This window comes from Melopsittacus undulatus, unplaced genomic scaffold (assembly GCF_012275295.1).
Source record: "Melopsittacus undulatus isolate bMelUnd1 unplaced genomic scaffold, bMelUnd1.mat.Z mat_scaffold_462_arrow_ctg1, whole genome shotgun sequence".
NCBI lineage: Eukaryota > Metazoa > Chordata > Aves > Psittaciformes > Psittaculidae > Melopsittacus > Melopsittacus undulatus.
The window spans coordinates 1-22,488 of NW_022994344.1; the positions used below are offsets into that span (position 1 = coordinate 1).

Consider the following 22,488-nt stretch of genomic DNA (forward strand, 5'->3'; position numbering starts at 1 on the left):
AAACAGCCTTAGAAACCATAGCTCCTAATCATATCTGTGTGAGTTCAACTCAGGCCATTTGAGGATTAATTTCACTCACTGGCCTTCATCATGCTCTGTAGCAGTTGAAAAAATAGTTTTATTCTGAGGCCTTTGCTCCTGGAGATGGTATGTCCATTGAGCTGGGAGCCTTGCCCTATGCTTTCTGGATGTCATATCTCTGTCCATATGTCTCAATCCCCTTTGTGACTTAGGTTTAAAATGAATCTGTGAATTCTCTCTGCAGAGCATGAGGCAGAAAAATCATATTTAATGCCAGAAGTTAGTCAGGCTTTTCTAGTTAGACTCTGTCTGTCCCCCCACCCCCCCCAAGCTAGCTATGTTAATGTTTCTTTTTACAGCAAACTTAAATTCAGGCTGGCAGAATTTATTTCCTGAAAATGGGCAACCTTTCCTGCAGCTTATCTCCCTCAAACTCTTTGGAGAGGCACCCATTGCAGTTAGAAAAGCAGAATTGCCATTCTTCTGTCCTGTCTCCCCAGTTTGTATCTCCAGAAGAAAGACTGAGAGAAGGTCAGGCTAGCAAAGAAGTTGCTGTCAGCTTCTGTTTTAGTGATTTCTGATCACCCCCTTTCCTTTGTTCCCCAAAAGTCTTCCCAGTAGAAAGGTGCACCAGCTTCCTATGGCCTGATTTGGGCCTGTGGGTAGGATCATGGGGGAATAATGAGCAGTGTCCCTCAGGGATCAGTGTTGGGACTGGTCTTGTTCAACATCTTTGTCACTGACATGGACAGTGTGATTGAATGTGCCCTCAAGCAAGTTTGCCAATGACACCAAGCTGTGTGTTTCAGTTGATACACTGGAGGGAAGGAATGCCATCCAGAGGGACCTTGACATGCTCTAAAGGTGGGACAATGCCAACTCAAGAAGTTTAACCATGCCAAGTGCAAGGTCCTACACCTGGGTCAGAGCAATCCCAGGCACAGCTACAGGTTGGCAGAGAACAGATTCAGAGCAGCCCTGCGGAGAAGGACTTGGGGGTGTTGCTGGATGAGAAAATGAACATGAACCGGCTTCAGTGTGTGCTCACAGCCCAGAAAGCCAACTGTATCCTGGGCTGCATCAAAAGGAGTGTGACCAGCAGGTCAAAGGAGGTGATCCTGCCCCTCTGCTCTTGTGAGACCTCACTTGGAGTATTGTGTGCAGTTCTGGTGTCCTCAACATAAGAAGGACATTGAACTGCAGGAACAAGTCCAGAGGAGGGCCACGAGGATGATCAGGGGACTGGAGCACCTCCCATATGAAGACAGGCTGAGAAAGTTGGGACTGTTCAGCCTGGAGAAGGGAAGGCTGCATGGAGACCTCATAGCAGCCTTCCAGTATCTGAAGGGGGCCTATAGAGATGCTGGGGATGGACTGTTCATTAGGGACTGTAGTGACAGCAGACAAGCAGTAATGGGTTAAAACTTAAACAGGGGAGGTTTAGATTGGATATACGGAAGAAAGGGTGGTGTAGGGTGTAAGGGTGGTGAGGCACTGGAATGGGTTGCCCAGGGAAGTTGTGAATGCTCCATCTGTGGCAGTGTTCAAGGCCAGGTTGGACAGAGCCTTGGGTGACATGGTTTAGTGTGAGGTGTCCCTGCCCATGGCAGGGGGATTGGAACTAGATGATCTTAAGGTCCTTTCCAACCCTAACTATTCTATTCTATGATTCTATGATTCTAATATGGCTGTCCTAGGCTGGCTACCTCTGCCTTCTAATTTGCTGAAGTTACATCTTTTAGGGTTGTAAGCACCAGCTGGATGTTCTGGGTGGTGTGTCAGGAATCTCATCAGTAGCAATGAAGGAGCTGGAAGATCTGAAGTCTTCCTGTTGGTCCTGAACATGACAGGTCACTCTTGGGCTCTTGACCTGTTTCTTAGGTATAAATGTAAGCCATTGCAGGTGCTTTTCAGTCTCTGTTGATGGCTGTAGTGAGAATTCCCCTTGCAGAACAATGAAGTCTGTCCTAGGATTTTGCCCTCCTTCAAAACCGTAAGATTCTAGGTTGACCATAGCTGGTCAACATAATCATAGCTGTGACTGACTATAGACTAGCATGATTAGAATTTTGCTTAATAAATGTGCATGTTTACCTGTTTACTTTATGCTGGATGGGTGTGGGGTTATTTAAATTAATGCTTAATAAAATTATTTAAAAGGATTTATTGAACAGAAGCTTGTGTTCCTTCCAATGAATGATGATGCTTAATGTTAGCATCTGGGAAAGGATTTTTGTTGTCAATGCCTGTGGTAGGTTTTTTCCTGTCTCCTCACTTTTGTTCAGAATTCTAGCCCCATTGCTGAATCTTTTTATTGCCATTCTAAACATGAGAGAATCTCGCAGCTCAGTTGAAGGCAATAAACACAGATTTTCCTGTTTCTACTGTTCGTAGTTCAAGAGGTGGAGGGTGTTGTTAGTGGATTGTGGGGGTTTCGCCTTAAAATAGAGGAAGTGAGAGTGAGATGGTATTGTCTTGCCCAGTTCAGAGGGAATCTTTCACAAGGCAGCTTTTGGAAAGCCATATTCCAAGAGCAAGTATTTATGGAATGTTAGTTTTCTTGGACTGATGTCTCTCAGTCTAGTCCTGGTCAGTAGTCTAGGTCAGGATGTAGTCCATCTTGGCTTTTAGGCATGTATTAAACTAAATAAAGTAGAATTGTATCATTTTGGTGGCATGGAAGTCTTTGTATCTAGAAGGAGAATTATTTTAAGCCTTAGCTGGGAAAACTGGCACTTTCAAAGGCTTTTTGTTCCTAAAGGAGGACAATTTAAATGCCTTAGTAATTTTCTTCAAATCAGCATGGAAGAAAGGAATTGGTGTGCATAAGGTAGTAGTGGTTACTGGTGCATATTAATTTGCAGGGTCAAATGCTGAAGTTCACTGATCCTGTGATTCAGATTCTATTTTATTTTTTAAGTGTATCACCAGATCATCAACTCTGTCTGATCTAAGCTGTGCCTGGTTTGTGTGCACTTGTCAGAAGAAGGAGGACTGTTTCCAGGCCTAGTGCAATTCAGCAATGGAAAGAGCTGAGTCTTGCTGTAAAAGGGTGATGAGAAAAACAAACATTGGGGAAAAAATGCTACACTTCCCAAGTCTTCAGCCAGGTCTTTGTCTTCAATGGAAAGGAAGCAGGCAGGCTGTATGAACTGGCTGGGGTAGGAGAAATGAAATCACTGCTTGCATTTTATATTTGCTAATTTCTGAAACAAGAAGCCTGATAGAAGATTTCCTTGCTTTCTTTTGGTTGGAGTGTTTGCTGTTTGTGTTATATCCAACATCACTATGTTTGTGTGTGCCACAATAACTCAGTTTGGATAGGAACTTGTAAGATTTTGGTCTTCTCAAGGGTAGAGAGGCCTCTGAAACTGTTTCTGTATAAAGGAGTTTCTTAAGATGTGTACAGGGTCTTTTCATGATAGCACCACAAAGCCCTTTCACCCGTGATGTCTCTTAGAAGTACATATCATGTGAACCGGAGTATTTGCTATTGCTTTATGTAGCTTTCAAGCTTATGGAATTGCAGTCAGTCCAATAGAAATTTTGTTTTTGCTTACTTCCCTGGATCTGAACTATAGAGGGCAAGGCAGAGGGAAGATAAGGTAATGTGGGAAGAACAATCAGGAGACCCATTGCTCTTGTGCAATACCTCTGCTGCATGATCGTTTTTTAATCCTATTTATACAGGTCACTTTTACTTTGTTTTCAGCTGCTTTTTTTCCCTAAGAAAGCAAAGGGTGTGTTTTGCCCCTAGGAGAGACTCTTTCCTGATTGGTTTTGTTCTGTTTTTACTGTTTTTTTTCTGTTTGAAGAGGGTTCCAGTCTCGTGACCCACAGTACTCAGTCTTCTGAAGAAAGTCCAGTCTACTGTGCTGTCACCTTCACCAAAGGACATGGAGAAGTTGTTTGAAAGGCCCTTTATTCTGTCTAAGGTACTCAGTGGTTTCTGGGGAATATTCGAATTTGGAAAAGTGAAATCCCCAGAGGAATTTCAATGGTTGCTTGTCTAGTGTGGGTTTTGTGTTTGTTTTTTGCCTTTTTTTGTTTGTTTTTTTGTTCATTTTTTATTTGGGTTTTTGTTTGTTTGTTTGTTTTGGGGTTTTTTTGTTTGTTTGGTTGGGTGTTTTTTTTTTTTCTGGAGGTAGGTGCTATTGAAACCAGAGGCCTTTCTGGAAAAGTTCTTCATGACCACAAGGGGCAATGCAGGATCTTCTGGCACCATTTTCTAATTAGTCATCAAGTAGCCTTCCTGTGTTCCTTTCTGCTTGGAGTGGGGAGGTTTTATTTCAGAGAGCTGCTTTTCAGTGTGGGAGGGTGTCTCCCATGAGTCTGGTCCTGTTTTCTTGATATTTGTGGAGCGTGGTTACAGTAAGCATATGCTTCAGTGTGTTTAATAAGTTATCTTCATGTAGGGTACTGTATAGAGCTTTTGCACTCAGTGTTGCAGGGTAAGATTCTTGTTTTGGTGATAAGGTTTTAGCAAAGCAAAACCATTCTGAAATGTTTTCCCATCTTCACAGTTTGATGGAAACATCAACTGACTGTGTAAATACCCATCGGTTGTGACCTTTTTCATATAAAGGAAAACCAAGACTGGGACAATTGATTCCTGTAACTGAGACATACTGTGCTTTCTCCCCTACTGCCTGGGTCTTGGGTACAAGTGGCAGGATCTCTTGTATTCTTGGGTGTTAGCAGTAGTTAGTTAGGGTGGGGCAGTACTTGTTCTTGGGTGTTAAAAACTACTTGTGCCTATTTTAGCTTATAGGCAATACTGTTCTCCTGAAAACTGCCACCAGGGTAGTTGCTGTTCAGGCTTCCCTCAGAAATACTGCATGCTGAAACACTAGCCTGGTGGTAGATATGGTTATGAAGGGACAGAGACAAGAATAAGGACTCCTTATTAGTAACATGATTAAAAATCATTTTAGGGGGGCCAGTGATGAGAATGGGGTTTCTCCTGTGGTGAAAAACTTCAATAACCTCAAAGGATGCTCTGACCTTGTTACAGCAAGGCATATGAATTACTCTCTCCCTCTTTAATTTAATTTTTTCCCCTGTCCCCAAGGATGAAATGCCTATGGTTCCTTCCCAGGAGAAGCCAGATACAAATTCATGCCCTCATGCACCTGGCAAAAACTGTGTCTCTGGTGAGAGGACCAATGGGAACTGCAAAGCTAATGAGAAGGAAAGGGAGTGGATCCGCCCTGATACACCTAGCAGATGTACATGGAAGCTGGGAAACCCCTCTCTGCCTCACCCCATCGTCATACTACTCTGTAAGTATTACATATAGTTGCTAATTTTCAGTGCATCACTAATCCAGGACCCCTCAGAGCTATGTGGATTTAACAAAAGATGTCTGATTTAAATTGATGCTGTTTAGCCTGTATGCTGGTGCTTCTGATTTCCATGTATAAGCAAAGCTAAGAATTCAGATTAAGCATACAAGGGGCCTTGCACCAAAAATGTAAACCTACATGGACTAAACTGCCTTATTTTAAGTAACCTGGCAAGCAGTTCCCTGACTTGATGAAAGATTGCACTGTTAATGCCTTTTGCTTATAAAATAGCTGCCTCTGAGCAGTGTTAAGCTACTTCATGCCGGAGGAAGTACAGAGCACTTAATTCTTGCCCTCAGCACTTGGCTTGATGTCTGGTTAATCCTTGTTTTGGATCAAGGACTGAATGTTTTGTGAATTTGTGTCCAGTGGACATTATTTTAAACTAAAATATCTATAAAAATTAACCCTCATGAAAAGGAGGGAGAAGGATGATTGAAAAAGCATTAGAAATACTGTGTTACTTTTGTGTCACCTGCCTGTGGCTCCTTTTGTGAATAAACTGACTTTGTTTGTATGTGTACCAGGCCAGAGCCTCTGAAAATCCTGCCAAGCATCCTGGATAAAGTTGGCAATACACCTTTGGTGCAAATCAACAAGATTGGGAAGCAGTATGGGCTCAAGTGTCAACTCTGTGAGTACTGCTGCAGGCTGAAAATCAAATGTATGAAGTTTATGACTGCTTCTCATATTCAGAGTATTCATCACTGTGTGCAAAATACAGATCTGCAGTTATCACTGAAGATCACAGAAAACAATGTAATGAAACTATCAGTGAATAGTTTGCAGTTTTGTTTGTTTAAACCCCAACTATGCTGGAGATATCTGGAGGCTCTGATCAGAATCCTGAAAGGTGGTGGTTAGCACCACTGAAAGCATTAATGCTAGGAGTACTGAAATGAAAGTGTGGGCTGAACAAGAAGAAACTTCCAGTTTGATCAGAAACTCTTTAGCTGAAGAATTTACAGGGCAAGAGGTAAGGTGTGTTGGTGGAATTCTCTTCCCCCATGTTATTGCACTAGAAGAGCCAAGGGGCTTTTTATCTTAATGACTGGACTGTAATAAAGAGTGAAGATTAAAGGAGAGGTCATATTTTGAGGAGATTGACAGAATATGAGTGTCTTGGCTTCTGTGGCCAGCATCAAATACCAAACTTGCCATGTTGTTGTGACCCATAACAGTGGAGATGCTGTGAACTGAATCCCCATCTCTGGTGGTGCAAAGCAGGGAGGTGAATTGGACAGACAGGTTAACATTGTTGTTCTTGCAGATATTTGAGGCATAAACAGTCTGTTTAGCAAATTACTACTGTTTAAGAATTCTGCTTGGTTTCTTTGTTTCCAGTGGCAAAATGTGAGTTCTTCAATGCTGGGGGCAGTGTGAAGGACCGTGTCAGCCTGAGGATGGTAGAGGATGCTGAGAAGGCTGGGATCTTGAAGCCTGGGGACACAATCATAGAGCCAACATCTGGAAACACAGGTAGGGAATGGAGAGATCTTAGCAAAGTGTGGGGGAAAGTGTGGGGGAAATGGTGTGGTGGTTTTCCTGAAAAAGGCAAGACTTGAGATTTTAGTATGGAGGCTATCTGTGCAGGGGAGAAAGAGGATCTCTTCCTGCTTGCTTGGTGTAGAGAGCAGTGCCTCTTCCATCTCACAGAAGGAATAGTTCTGCAATGTCCTATGCTGACCAGACTATGCAGGTGGGAAGGAGGCCTGCTCAATTTGCAGGACTCTTTGCTTTAAAATAAAAGAAGTGTTAGCCCAGATTCACCAGGATATTTAGGCCCTATTCAGAAATCAAAGTCTGACTGAAATTATTGGGGAAAAAAGCACCAAAAGGCTGGTGTGAATCTGGATCTTCCCCTTCTGAGGTCATACTATGATATTCTGCTTTCTGGTCTATAGGTTTTAGATGATTCTCCTTGCCACAGAACCCAAAAGATAGAAAGAAGGCAGAACTGAAGGACATACAAAACAATTACTTCAGAAAGCTGTCTTTTCATGTAAAAGAAAAGACCAGGGCAGACAGTAACCTGAGAGAACTGGCTTTTGCTCTAGACAACTGCTCAGAGCTACTATGTTAAATGTGGGAGCTAATGTATTATATTTTTGTCCTCTCTGCATCCCACTTCTCCCTCAGCCAAAGTCCTGTTTTGGTGCATTTGCAGGTGAGTAGCAGAACCTACAAAGTGGTAGAGTTCAGGTCTCAAAATACTTTCTTCATCACAGACCATAATGGAAAGAGGGAAAGTGCTGGATGGCTTCTCTTCAGTCTTCAGCCTTAGTGAGGCCTTTGCTGTCTTTTTTTTTTTTTTTGCATCCTTATTTATCTGTAATATGCTGGGAAAGTTTCTTTGGGCTCACCCCCCTAGTATTTAGCCACTACTTGATTTACTTGAGGTGTAAGTTATTCTTCTCTTACAGGAACAGTTAAAGACTACCTTTTTTTTTTCCCCACCCCTAATCAATCAACCCAATCTAGAAACAGAACCAGCTTTGGACAAGCAAGTCTCTGCATGGGGTGAAGTGTTTGTGAGGCATTGTCATGGGCATGTGTTGGTATTGTGCCTGGTACCTGTATCAACTAACTTGATCTGTTTAGCTTATCCAGCAGAAAGGTTATCTGATGACAGGTGTAAGCTTCTCTTCTATAGGGGAGGCAGTTCTGAGCTTAGCTCTTCATATAGGCAGATGATGACAAGCTAGAAGGCAGAAATCAGGCTGGAGGTGCAGATTTTTAAAGTAGAAATGAGGTATCTGTCCCTAACTGTCAAGGTACTTCACTGTGGTAGCAAGCTGAGACAGTGCATTAGAGCCTCAGTCACAGCAGCATCTAAATCACATCTTTTCTGAAAGGATTTAGTTTCAGCCCATTGCAGACTAGGGATTTAATGCAGAAGTGGGTCTCTAATGCTCTTCTGACAGTATCAAAATGATTGCTCTAGTCTTCTTTAGCTTGAAGCTCATTCCTTTGCCAGATGAAGTGGCTGAGACAGGAGAAAGGTGATACGCATGTGGTAAAGCTAGCAGTGTGTACAAGTCAACTTTTCCCATCCTTGGCTAACCTTTATGTGGGCTGTGATCCTCAAAGAACTAGGAGCATCTGTAAATCCAGTTCTCCTCAGTAGCCAGAAATGTTCCTTTTGCCACACTTCTAGAGACACTGTACTCAAGCCTCTGGTGAAAATCTGATTAAAGCCAGGGCATGCCAAAGCTAGCATTGTGGATTTTGCTCATTGTTGCTCCTCACTGAATACTCTACATGTCTTTGCTTGCAGGAATTGGGCTGGCCTTGGCTGCAGCAGTGAAGGGTTACCGCTGTATCATTGTGATGCCAGAGAAAATGAGCATGGAGAAGGTCACATCTGTTTTTATTTTCAATAATTTACACATGAGCAGGTTTGCACTTGCAGAGCTCCTGGTGCATATGAGTGCTGTGCCTTTAGCAATCAAGGTTTAGGCATTTGGTCTCTCAACTCTGCTGAGGGGCTGTTGCCAGAGCCCAAAGAAATCCATGGAGAGAAAATGTCTTTAAGACCCATCCCTACAGCACTGTCACTTTGAGAACTGACATAGCTGTTTTAAATACAAATGTCAAGGATCTTGAGATTTACCTAGCCCATTGAAGTGACTACATCTCCCTGTATTAGCTCTCTGTCACTGAGCAAAGGAGGATGAAGGAAAGCCATGCTAAAGCTTGGAATGTTCTGTTCTGCACTGGGCTGAGCCTGTTGAGATCCTTAGGTTACACTGAGTGGTGCTGGCAAGCATCTGAGTTGTGTCACCACAACAACAAAGGGGAAGGAAAAGGTTCCTGAGTAATGCTGACTTATCTTCACTGTGGAAAACACAAAACATCTAGCTCTAGACCAAGCCCTGTCCTATGGTGCTACACCTGCAGCCAAAAGAAGACAATAGAGAAGAGATCCCATGTGACTCACAGCTGAGGCAGCAAATTGTCAGTAAAACCATGTATCTCCATTCAAACGCTTCCAGTGTTCCAACTGAAAGGCAATGTCACAAATAAGAGCAATATCCTCTGAAAGCTTATACCTATTGTTTGCTCTTATGTGCTGCGGAGGGAGAGGTACTACACGGCCATTGGTGGTACGCAGCACCAGAGGCCTCTCTCCTTTCTGAAGACAGGCTTTGCCTTATCTCAGTGTCATCAGCTTGCCCTTGCGAGTGGTTGCAGTTGAGTGGTGCATAGGGTCTTGGAGAATTTTGTTTGCTGCCTGTGTCCAAAGGATGAGGTATATATGCATAATTTGCACTTAAAATACTGGGCTAACAGCACTGTTGGAGTGTGGAACGTACATGACCAGCATGAGAGGAGATGGTGTTTTGCCTCAGTAAGTCTTCTTAATATGTAATAATAGTCCCTACAGGCCTGAAGGCCTAGGATAGAGGCAGGAATTTGACATCTATCTTCCCAGTAAAGCTTTTTTAAGATCAAGTGACATTAAGGATTTGTATCCATGGCTCAGTAATGTGAGGCTGGGATTTAGGAGAACTCCTAAGGAGGCTATTGCAGGCCAGGCGAAAGAGAAGACGTTTTCTTTCCCCTATATCCTAGTGAAGTGTCTGTGCTGGGAGAGTGTTTTCTGGGGTTGTGACCAGCTTTGTTTGCTACAGGTGGATGTCTTGAGAGCTTTGGGTGCTGAGATTGTGAGGACCCCAACTACTGCTAGATTTGATTCTCCTGAATCTCATGTGGGTGTAGCATGGAGACTGAAAAACGAAATCCCCAATGCACACATACTAGACCAGGTAAGAGCCGAGGTGTCGTGCATGACATGGGAAGAGGTATTCCATCCTTGTTCCTTAGTGCCCTTGGCTGACTTTTCAAGACCCAAAGAGTGTATCTGGAGGAAAAGATGTCTGAGGTCTGAAGCTGAGCAATCACCGTGCTGTGGGGTAGCAAGTTTTTATAGTCATTAGAGGGCAGCAACGAGCCCATGTTTGCAGAAACTGCAAAATGGGTTTTGCTGCTGAGTAGGCACGTCTTTGCAGAAGAATGGGCACAATGGTCATGACGTTCCTAAAAGAAACTGTCCCACAGACAGGACTTATCATGGCATAAGCGGGTGCTGGCACCTTAGAACTACTCTTAAATTAGGTCACTTAGGAAGGTTGTATCTCCCCTCAGGCACTCTGCCTACATCCAGATAATAGATAAGGAAGCAGTCTGGAAAGGGTATATGCAGCTGTTGTGGGGCTTTGGGAATTTTAGCCATGTTTTTGAAATGCCTCACAATGTGAATTTTGTCTTTCTGGTCTACTTAATTAGCTGTTTTGTCTTTCAATATAGTACCGTAATGCCAGCAACCCCTTGGCACACTATGATACCACAGCTGAAGAGATCCTGCAGCAATGTGAAGGTATGTTTGCTTTTCAGTGGGTCCCTAGTAGTCTCTTATTGTTAGGTTCTTGGAGAATGAGTGCTGAGGTGGATGAGAAATGCACGGATTTTGACATAGCAAATCCCATACATGTGCTGGGTATCATTAGAGAATTGCCTTATTTGGGTAGTTGTAGTAATGACTTTTTTCCCCATTAAAGAAGGATGCTTTAATTTTTAGACTCTTTTGCTTGTGATCAGGTGGAGAAAACAGTGTTGCTTAAGTTATCCTATAAAAAAAAAGCCCCAGATAGACTGGCATGAATGAGTAGGGTCATTTTTCTCAGCTCAGAAATACAAACATAGGTACAGCCTCAGACCAAATACTCAAGCACTCTGGAAGCTTCTTCACATAAGAGTCCTCAGGAGTAGAAACTGCTCCGTGTTGCAGATGTCACCAGTAAGAAAAACGTTTTTAGTCTGCACGGATCACTTCAATGTTATCTCTAGGCAGCTGAGTTGGAGTACCAGAAATGGTTGAAGTGTGGCAGCAGGGAGCTTTAGCTGGGCTAACACCCAGCTGAAGAATTAGCTTGCGAGCTGTTGGAGGCGTTCAGTGTGACGAATAGGCTGCAGCCTACCATGTAGGCATTTGACATAGGCAATAGAATGAAGTAATATAAGAGGCTAGTGATCTGCCTTATAAAATAGTGTTCATGACAGTATTTATCACGTGAAAGGGTAGTTGTGTTAACAGTTCCCTAAAATGGTGCTTATCCCATGCACTTGGCACTCATTCAGTAAATTAATATAATGGGCTGTCCATTTTAAGTTAGAAAATTAATTATCTGTGTAAGAAAATATGGTAACAGTAAAACTACAGGTATCTGCTCTATGAGCCACCTCCATCTGTGTCCAGAGTACCACAAATTGGTGCCTTGCCAGCCCACTGAATGGACATTCCAAAACTACTGCTGAAGTAAATAAGGATTGAGAAAGGTGGTCTCAAGATAGGCGTCGTAACAGCTCTTGGGAAACAAAGAGCCTCCTCTGACACTTCTTGCATTTTGTTAAAGAAAGTCCATACTTGGAGTAAGTGGGTTGTTAATCCCTCATTCTTCCTTGGAAGTGTTCAAGGTTGGATGGGGCTTTGAGCAACTTGGCCCATGGCAGGGGGATTGGAACTAGATGGTCTTTAAGATACTTTTCAGCCCAAGCTGTTCTATGGTTCTGTGATTCTGGGGGAGATTTTACAACTGCTTTCTATCCTTAAACAGGAAAAATAGACATGCTGGTGGCTACGGCTGGCACAGGAGGCACTATTACTGGCATCTCCAGAAAGCTAAAGGAGAAGTGTCCAGGTTGCAAAGTAAGTGGCAAACCTATTTTTCTGTAGTGGGGTGAACTCCAAACTGCTCCACTTGGCCCATGCCATTCCTTGCAAGCCTGCCCTGGGTCTCTATGGGAAGCTCATGGATGTTCTCAGTTAAAAGGTAGTTCTAAGCAGCAAAGAAAAGTTTTCAGGCTGTCTGAAATAGTGACAGATTGGTCTTGCTGGTGACCAGAGTTCAGATTTGTCTCAGCAGATGAAAACTTGCCCTCAGATCCCTTTATTGGGTGTCTGAGAAACTTCCTTCACTGGTGTGTATTGCAGTTTTGTGTCCCCTTTCAGACTGTGCCTTCACTAATTGTCTGGAGCTGCCCAGGTCCTACCCAGTGTAATTTTCTCTGCACACACCAATCTATGTGTCTACCTGTGTGCTGTGTTAGATTTCCTCACAGAAGTTGGTATTGTGTTTCAATTGTGAATATTTGCTTACAGAGGGGGAGTGGTAAACAAAATAATACTTACCTGCTTACACTTGTCACAAATATATTGGCTGCAGTGGTGCCTGATGTGAAGAAGGATAGTCTTGTTTCACAGAAACCCTGTCTTCTGTTCAAACCAAGCAGAGCCCACATAAAACAGGATGGTGCCCTTCACTTAGTGTCTGCAGCATGAGGAGACAGGATAGGTTGCCAAGGGGCCAGAAGCAGCAAAGCATTTTGCTTACAGGGGAGGTGAATGTTGCCAGGAAGAAATGAATAGGAGACTAGCTTGCTGTTAGTTTGGCTGTGTGTGTGTAGCCAATGTGACACAAACAGCTGTAAAGATGCCAGTGCTCGTGAGTAAATAGCTGTGCTCTCAAAAGCAGTGTATCATAGTAGCCAAAGTGAAAACTGCTTCTTCAGATTATAGGTGTTGATCCTGAAGGCTCCATCCTTGCTACACCAGAAGAACTGAACAAGACTGACAAGACAGTGTATGAAGTGGAAGGAATTGGATACGATTTTGTCCCCACAGTGTTGGATAGATCTGTAAGTCATGCTTCTTGGTTTACTGACTTTTGTCCTCTATTGGAATGCAGAAGTGAGGTGAAAGGTGGAATTAAAACTTGGGGAAATATTTCTTTGAGCTGAAAGGTGAGGGCTAGCAGACAGAGCTATTCCTGCTCTTTCCATCAACAAAAGGAGTCTTTGGAAAGTTTCTGCAATGGCCACATTAGTTTATAAATGTTGCGAGCAGATAACATTTTCCTAGAACACAGAACCTTTATTTCTTTTCTTCAAACCCAGCCCAGTCAATCAATTAAAATAAACCCAAAACCCCAAGCTAGAGCCAACCAACAGAACACCCCAGCCCCTCCTGGCCAAAAGTGGTATGACTGTTGTGAGCAGTGCTTGTCTTCCTGGGAAACCCTCCAAGATGAGAGGAAACTGATGCTCCTTGTGTCTGTCTCGCCACAGCCTGTTCTCACAGTGAGGTTTCAATAAGGAGTCTGTTGTGTTAATTTAATCGCCTTATCTTGGAGAAAAAAAGCCACTTGGCATTTGGAGGATGGAAACCCAGGCACATGGCTCAGTTGGGCAGCTGTTGCCTCAAAGAACATGAGTTGAATTCACACTAGTTGTGTAGCTCCCCAAGTCTTCCTCATTTAAATATGCCCTTGTTTCTCTCTTCTTTCTCTTTCCCAGACAGTGGACCAGTGGTACAAGAGCAATGATGAGGAGTCATTTACTTTCGCACGCATGCTGATCCGAGAGGAAGGACTGCTGTGTGGTAAGAGCAGATGCGAATCCTTTGAGTTTCTCTGAATAGTGTGGGAGGCTGAAGCCTTGTGCAGGTCAGGGAGACCTCCTGCCACTTCAGAAGCTGTCTTCTTCACCCTGGGCTCCTCTGTGATCTCTCTTCTCATGCTTTCTCGTTTCACTTATAGTTTACAGTTTTGTTTCTGATCTGCATTTTGACAGGTGGCAGCTCAGGCAGTGCCATGTCTGTAGCTGTGAAGGCAGCCAAAGAGCTGAAGGAAGGTCAGAAATGTGTTGTAATCCTTCCTGACTCTATCAGGAACTATATGTAAGAACCTGCTTGCTTTCTCTCTGGTAAAAGGGTGAGACAGTCCTTCAGACCTCCTTATAGCAGTAGCTAGTTGATTATGTATTTTTTAGAGTACCCAGTTACCCAAGCAAGGAATGTGTGTGGGACACAATTTCTGAGGTATCTAGAAAGGATCTGACATGAAGTAGAAATGAGCTTAGGCCTCTGAAAGCTGAGCCTTTCTTTGTGTCTGACTTCAGTATACAACCACCACTGGATAGGATCTATCACAGGAAAAAGATTGCTTTCACTGTTTACCATGGGTATTATCCCATTAGTGGAAGGGTCCCTGTAAGGTTGCCTGCTCTCTCTGCCTGTGCCCACTGCAGAACACAGCACTGTAGCAGCAGCCAGTGTTGGAGTGAGTTTACAGGTGGAAGTGTGAGGACTTTGAGTTGTGCCAAGAAGTTTCTCTCCTACCACACTGAAACATATCCCAAAACATGGTGGTTTTAGTTGTGTTTCCTGACTTTGCATCCAACACAGCACTAGACAACTAGAAACTAAGATAGACCTTGCCTGAGTACAGGGTGGCACTTCACGGTTCCAGGCTATGTGTCTATCATATTGCAAGAGACTCATGTACTTGAAACTGTTTCCTATGGGTTTCCTTTTTCTTCTCAGTGTCCCTGGCTGGGTGGGTCAGTGTCCCATAAGGCTGGATGGCAAATGGCAATATGTTTTCCATTACACTCTAGTTGTTAGCGGTAGTGAGCTGAAAACAGTTGCCTCTGTTATAATATTAAGTTTGCTGTCAGATGTTCAGCCTGCTAATGAGCTTTTCACTTCCTGATACTTTGAAGGTCCAAGTTCTTGAGTGACAAATGGATGATTCAGAAAGGGTTCATGAGAGAAGAGAACCTTGGTAAAAAACCTTGGTAAGCATATCAGATCCATTTGGATTTTCATGAGTCTCTTCAGTTGACTTCATGGCAGTTGCTAATTTAAAGCTATTTCAATTTACACTACCTTTGATTTAGCTAATATTTCATGCTATGGTGTTGATGCATAATTGCAGCTATTAATCAGGTATTCTTAAATTATTTGATAACATTCTTTGAGTTGCATGGCAGCAAAAGAAAACTTGGTACTTGATGATTTTTTTTCATGAAAAGGGTTGTATCTGAAAGAAAAAGTAGTTCACAGAGAGCCCTTCTGAGATCAGTGCTCTTGAGTGCAAAATGCTGTGAGTCTACGTAAGTGGAAGAAGATCTTCCCTAAATTGGTACCTATAATGACTGTAAATATGTCTGGCTCTTAGAGTAGGAGCACAAAATTTTCTGTTTAAGGTATAAATAATGAAACAAGGGAGATCAGTACTCTCCACCAACTATCTGTAATCTTAGGAAGTAGATGAAACGAGGAAAAAAAAGACTTTTGGTCTTACAGCCTTCTCACACTGCAGTGACTTTCAGATACTGGGTAGAAAACTTGAGAGCCTTGAAGCTTTGCTGGCTCTGACCAAATCCTGACTCTTCCCTGCAGCCTGTTGTCATCCCTGTAGTGTTGAAGGCTGCTGTACATGGATAACTGGTTTTGTTCTCTCTGTAAGACTTGCGTGGGTTTGTTTTTTATTTAATCCCCAGGTGGTGGAACATCAGTGTTCAGGAACTAAGCCTCTCTGCTCCCCTTACTGTGCTTCCAACTGTTACCTGTGCAAAGACTGTTGAAATTCTGCGGGAGAAGGGATTCGACCAGGTACCAGTTGTTGATGAATCTGGGTATGTCCACATATACCATTATTCATCTATATGTATCACTTCCCTCACCAGGTCCCAAGGGATGTCTTTTAAGTGGTTACAAGAAGTATAACATCCTGTCACTCATCTTTCGTCAGTTACAGTAACATTTCAGTTCAGAAATGCTACCTTAAACATACCAATGCTGGACTTCATATGTTGTCATGCCTGGACTGTCCTGCCCTTCACATAGAAAGCTTCTAATGAATATTATAATATACTTACTGTGTTTCTGCATTTTCATTGTTTCTTATAACAGTTGTTTAACTTAACAAACAAAACTTCATGTTTAAAACAAACAACCCCAAACCTACCCATTTCCATAGCAGCTTTCACCTAGTTTCGTCAGAACTCTGCATTATAGTGCAATGTTGTAGTGACCCCTGTAAAGAGATGAGGGGTTTAAAAGAGTGAAGTTGCTTTTCGAAAGCTCACTTGGATTGCAAGAAACTCTCCAGTTGCAAGAACTAGATACAAAGGGCCTGATGTTCAGAAGGGGCAGGCACCCTGCTGACTTCTGTGTGAGGCTCCAAAGCTTCTGAGGACTGCACTCTGCCTCCTGCAGAGGCAAAGAATCCAAGTATACCATCACTAATGTTGCTTTATATCATGAAGCAGTTGAACTGACTTCTCCAGGCTGGCTGAGAGCTGATGCTTTTATCTACAGGAATACCTGAGGCTTTTATTTTGATTATCCTTATCTTCTCTCTCTCTTTCCTCAGGGTGATTTTGGGCATGGTTACCCTGGGTAACATGCTTTCTTCACTGCTTGCTGGAAAAGTTCAGCCTTCTGATGAAGTCAGCAAAGTAATCTACAACCAATTTAAACAGGTAAGCAGGTATATATAACTATATATATAACTATATGTATATATAACTACAGCTCCTAGTTCTGTGGTTCAAAGTGCTACTACTTTACATGTCCTAACACTACAGTGGCATCGGGTTGGATAAGGTTACTGAGCACACATGTGCTAGGTTACTTAATAGCTCCCAGGTTTGTGTTTTGTCTCTACATAATTCTATTCCATTACTTCAACAGGCTTTCTTCTAGTATGCTTGTCCTTTCCTCTTTCCTCCAAAACCCTGGCACAGATCTGGCAATGTAACCAGGAGAAGTGACAGGGAATTGTTGAAACAACTCTTCTTAACAATTTCTGTATCAGCCAGAAAACAAACAACTGTTTGCTTTTTGTATCAGATGCCTTGCTGAAACACAAGGTGGCTGCCGAAACCTAATGTTGTCAAGCTATGTGAATTTTGATGGTAGTCACTTTCACCTGTTCATCCAGTGTGGTATGCCAAGATACCACAACTTCCCAGCTCTATGGGTGTTCTTCTGAAATACATTTGTTGTTACTGTTGCTTTGCTTCTCTTGCAGGAAAAGGGTTTTGTTTTTAACGCAGAATGCTTGACCTAGTTTTCACCAGGCTTTAGTTTCAACACTGTCCCACACTTGATGAGGTGCTGTATTCCAGAAGTATATGTAATGTTTCCATTCAGTCCACAAACTACCAAGTCCCTGAGGTTGAAAAAGGATGCTAGTTCTTTATGGACAAATGTAAATATATTTTTTTCCTTCCCAGACAGATAATCAAGCTTCAGGTGGAAATGTGGTGCGTAACAAAACTGCTTAGTTCATATTCTCCCTCACTTGGACACCTTAAGACTTCCTGGGGCTGGTGGTGTGCAGTTCTGTGGCTACACTAGTGTTAGCTGCAGTAGCCAATTCTCTGTACTTCTGAGGCTGTGGCTTTTTCCCATGGGCAGCTTGAAGTTTCTTATTCTCCTTCAGTAAAAAACAGCTTAACCTTTTCATTTTCCTTTAGTTTTGACTTTTCCTTGGTGGAGGATGCAAGCGGAGTGACACAAAAGTGGTGGTATTGCTAACATGCTAACTAGAAGTGTCATTCTGTGGTCATTTTCCATTTGAATTAATGATTTAATGAAGCAACACAGTTAAATGCACATAACATCAGAAGTATTGTGAATTTTGCTTTTCTTATGATTTTAGACTTATTTGACTTGTTTATTGGTGAAATTGGGAAAACAGATCATGTCATGAAATGACTTTTGATGTGCCACAGTCAGGATCTGCACCACAGCCTGCACCAGTAAGAGGTTGGCTTAACCTGTGACTACCAAGGCTAAGCTATTCTTTGATGTGACCACCACAATTATTTTGTGGAGATCTTTTAGAATGGAAGAGTAGTGGTTATAACTTTTTTTAAAGTCTCCAGTAGAATAGAACACTAGGGCTTTGAAACACTAGCCACAGGATAATTTGCCAATCCAAACAAGTGCTGTATGTTAAAGGAGAGGAGGGCTGTTATTATGGAGTCAGGTGTTAGTTCCAATTTATGTCTTCATAGTTGTCCCAGTGCTGCCTGTGGCCTCCTTGTCCTGGTTATCTTTAGCCTACTCTGTCCCTCAAGACAGGTCTGCTGATTATATACAATTAGATGGCAAGGGGTTCTACCCCTTCAGTGACCTTTGAACATGGGTTCAAAAGTTAGGCTTTGCATACATGATTGCACACAAAGCTGCTTGTCTGTCAGCGGTGGTGACTGACAGTTGACTTGATGCAGCAGTAGGTCCAGATTTCCCTCTGCCCTCACCTGGTCCACAGGTTTAAGGACTGGTGTTTCAGCATGCACTGTAGCCTGCTTGTCCCTTAAACACAGGCTACTGGGGGTCTTTTTGATCTCTTCTAACTTAGAGTATGTTAATGAGAGCTCTGTGTTCCAGTGCAGCCCAATTGTTTATGCTGCGGCACTTATTCCTCAGTTACAAGCTGAGCTCATGGCAGGATAAAAGCATTTTAATCTGCAGTAAAAGTCTTTGCTGTAAATTCTTTTAATCCCCTTTAATGAAAGTATGTCGGATGGTGGGTACTGCTGTTACAGAATCACAGAATCCCAAGGGTTGGAAGGGACCTCGAAAGATCATCTAGTCCAACCCCCCTGCAAGAGCAGGGTAACCTAGAGTACATCACACAGGAACTTGTCCAGGCGGGCCTTGAATATTTCCAACATAGGAGACTCCACAACCCCCCTGGGCAACCTGTTCCAGTGCTCTGTCACTTACAGTAAAGAAGTTCTTCCTGATGTTAAGGTGGAACCTCCTATGCTCCAGTTTACACCCACTGCCCCTTGTCCTGTCACTGGATATCACTGAAAAGAGCCTAGCTCCATCATCTTGACACCCACCCTTTAAATATTTGTAAACACTGATGAGGTCACCCCTCAGTCTCCTCCAAGCTAAAGAGACCCAGCTCCCTCAGCCTCTCCTAAGGGAGGTGTTCCACTCCCTTCATCATCTTTGTGGCTCTGCACTGGACTCTTTCAAGCAATTCCCTGTCCTTCTTGAACTGAGGGGCTCAGAACTGGACAAAATACTCCAGATGCGGCCTCACCAACCTGCAAGAGTCACCTGGATAATGAACCTGTTGCTGCTGCTTCATACATTAAAACATGTAGGAAGAAGAGTTTTGTGCATTCTTTCAAATGATTCCAGCAGGGGATTAGCTAAGTATTTTAGAAGGATATGTATTCTTTCTGTAGAGTCAACACAGGTGCTTTCTTGTCTAGCCTTAGCAATGTCGGACCTCACTAAAAATTAATTTTTAATTCCCAGTTCCTTACCTTGCACCTGAATACAGCGTTGGCTGAGCAATCTTTATGCTTGGTTTTGGCTTGTTTGCACTTGTCTCTTCCCCTGCCTCCTTTGTAGATTGTATTCGCTTCCACAATGATTGATTGACAGATTCATTCACTTTTTCCCAGTCTTGCCAGAGTAGAATCACTAAGTATAATGAGTTTTATGGTAACTTCTTTTGTGAGACACATGGAACACTTGACCTTCTTCCATCACTAACATATCTCAGATGTTCAGTGTGTTCAGCATATTCATTATGTTTACAGAACCAGAATGAAAAACTTCATGTAGTGCTTCATTTTTTGTTCTGTATTTTTAAAATCAAGACCAAAGAAAACTGATCTTTTAAGTTGGCCTTGATTTGTTAGTGTTTTACAATACTTCAGATGGGAGCAGTATATAATGTTGATGTATTGTTTTAATACTACATAAAGTATATCGGATATACTTTATGTATGAAGGACTGTTTTGCTTAAGTTTTGTAACTCTCTCTTCAGATTAACCTGAAAGACAGCCTGGGGAAACTCTCTCATATCCTGGAAATTGACCACTTTGCTCTAGTGGTTCATGAACAAATTCATGTGAGTATGATGTTCTTGTGGCTTGTAAGAGATAATCTTTGAGGAGTAACAAAAAACAAGTACAACTGTTACGGTACAACAAACAAGTTCTGAAGAAGCCAAATTCTCTTTCTGTGTATGGAACCTATGTGCTACTAGCACTTAGTAAGACACTAGCACTTTAATTCTTTGCAGAGTAAATGTTAAATCCATTAATAACCTCACATCCTGTAATGTACCTGCTTTTTGGAGCAAGGTACTGCTCAAAACTGAATGCCTGAGTCTAGTCCGTTGTACAGCAGCTTTGTAGTATTAGCAGTAAGCCAGTGAATGAGCTCCTGCAGTACAATTGAGCTTTGCTTCTTCCTGCTCCTGTCATACAACTTCCAGCAGTTCCACCACACTGAGTATCCTAGGTTAACTACATTTTTTTTGCCTTTCTAAAGCAAAACCTTTATTACAGCTTCATAAAGTTTGGTAAGATCTGGATGTCAACACTGACATCACCATTGTAAGACAGCTTAGTATTTCTTATTCCTGCTTATTTTGTTTAAACTAACTTGTTACCCTTTATGTTTTTCCTCCAAACTCTACTTTTCATAAGCCTTCTTGAAACTCTTTACACTGCCTTCTTTATGAACTGGGAATGACTAAATAAACATTCAAAGCTAGAGTATATCACTGTTATATGTGAAAATATTTTTCCTGGTTTATCTTTATAGTGGGCAACTTGCAAATTAACAAGCACTGAGAAACTAGACTAAAAACAGTACTAAGACTCACCAGATAAATTTGTCTGACACCTGTCTCAATTACAATTGTAAATGAAGAACAGGCATAAAATCTGGGCTTGTTCCTGATAATCTCCATCAAGATGTGCTCTTGACTCTGTGTTAACTATTCATAAACCTAGAATCTCCCCGGAAGCTTGCTATGGAACAATGACTGAATAACTGAAAAGTTCAGGCCAATCCAGCTGGCTGAACAACTGAGGATACAAGTAGGCCTAAACATCTCAAGACAGCTAGACTTTAGGAACCGGCAACTTAAACTGCAGATAAAGGTCACTTGGCCACTTGGCTCCCAGGTCAAAGGCTTATGCTCACAATGAAATATCACTTGAACCTGCACTCTCAATGCAGCAATGATTAGATGGTTAATAAGTCATTTGGATATAAATGGAAAAATGTATTGTGATTTTTTTTACACTAATTCTGTATTGGTAGTGGAGTAGGAAGATAGATGGTAATGTTACATGTCCTCAGTTAGTGGCCTCTGGTTCTAATAGGATTATATCAGTTTGCAGCTGTATCAAATAGAGCCACAGAAACTAATGTATGAGAAAAATATCTTTAATAACAGGATTTGGTTTGAATTTTCATGTCAAGAAAAATAAATCTGATTAACCGTTATCCTCCCTCCTATCATCAATTTCAGTTTCTGTAGCTTTTTTGTGAGGAGCCTTTCTGAAATGAAAATCCTTGCCAGTCTTTGGGACTGTTGGTCAAGGTGCCCATTTCCCCTCGAGGTACAAGGGTCATCAGTGATGACAGTCTTGGACCAATAGGCCCCTGACCATGTGGAGCTGGGATGGCTTGGCATGTGCCTTTACAAACAATGCCGTTAAAGTCAAGTGGGATGTTTGTGGTTTTGTGTCCCCTAAAGCCAGAATCCCCTCTTGTTTCTGTGTAGATCACACTGAGGGTTCCTCTAGCAAGCGGCAAATGGTGTTTGGCATCGTTACAGCCATCGACCTGCTTAACTTTGTGACTGCACGAGAACGGGAAAGAAAGTCCACCTAAAGACAAGCAGCAACATGGAGCCTTTTCAAGAACCATTTTGCAATCTTCAGCAAAGAATCAGGTTTATTTCCAAGGTAGAATGCTCTGTCCTTAGGGTGTTTCTTTTTTAAATTCTGAAAATAAGCAGTCAGCTATTCTGGTGTCAGCTACACAGCCAGCGCATTTTGCTGTATTACACAGCTTCTGGAGACTTGTTTCTTGCATAGGTTACACAGTATTTCTCACCAAGACAATTTATTTTTTTTTACTTCTCTCTCTATATATATATATGTAAAAATCGTGCCTAAATTAACGGGTATGTTCCTACTTGTTATATCTGACCTCCGGCTTTCCAATACATTGTTTCAGATTCACAAAATGGGCTAAAAATAAAGAGTTACAGAAGCAACGGCCCAAGACAGCTACACTTTTTTTTTTCTTTTTTTTGGTGCAAGGGTCTTAAGTTAGATAATACTTGCATGGAGACAAAAATGGACTGGTGTGTGTTGAGAAGAAAGATGGGTTTCCGCTTTGGTGACAGCAGAGTAAAGAGGAAATCTTGAGGGCTGGGGTTGAGGTTGTTTTCAACCAGCTGCTCTGAGGTCAAACTGGCCTGAGCGGAATCC

General features: G+C 42.3%; 1 protein-coding gene across 1 annotated transcript; it reads left to right on the forward strand.

The window, feature by feature from the left end:
- The first annotated feature begins 3,815 nt into the window (after nucleotides 1–3,815).
- Nucleotides 3,816–21,910, forward strand: LOC117438539 (cystathionine beta-synthase-like protein). The gene is given in 17 exon segments (XM_034074015.1): nucleotides 3,816–3,956; nucleotides 5,093–5,258; nucleotides 5,261–5,303; nucleotides 5,894–6,000; nucleotides 6,711–6,845; nucleotides 8,644–8,723; nucleotides 10,001–10,135; nucleotides 10,677–10,746; nucleotides 11,984–12,075; nucleotides 12,939–13,064; nucleotides 13,722–13,806; nucleotides 13,998–14,103; nucleotides 14,928–15,002; nucleotides 15,711–15,845; nucleotides 16,586–16,694; nucleotides 20,019–20,102; nucleotides 21,774–21,910. Coding segments are annotated over 17 exon segments (1,665 nt in total). The 5' UTR covers nucleotides 3,816–3,917; the 3' UTR covers nucleotides 21,852–21,910.
- Nucleotides 21,911–22,488: the final 578 nt, after the last annotated feature.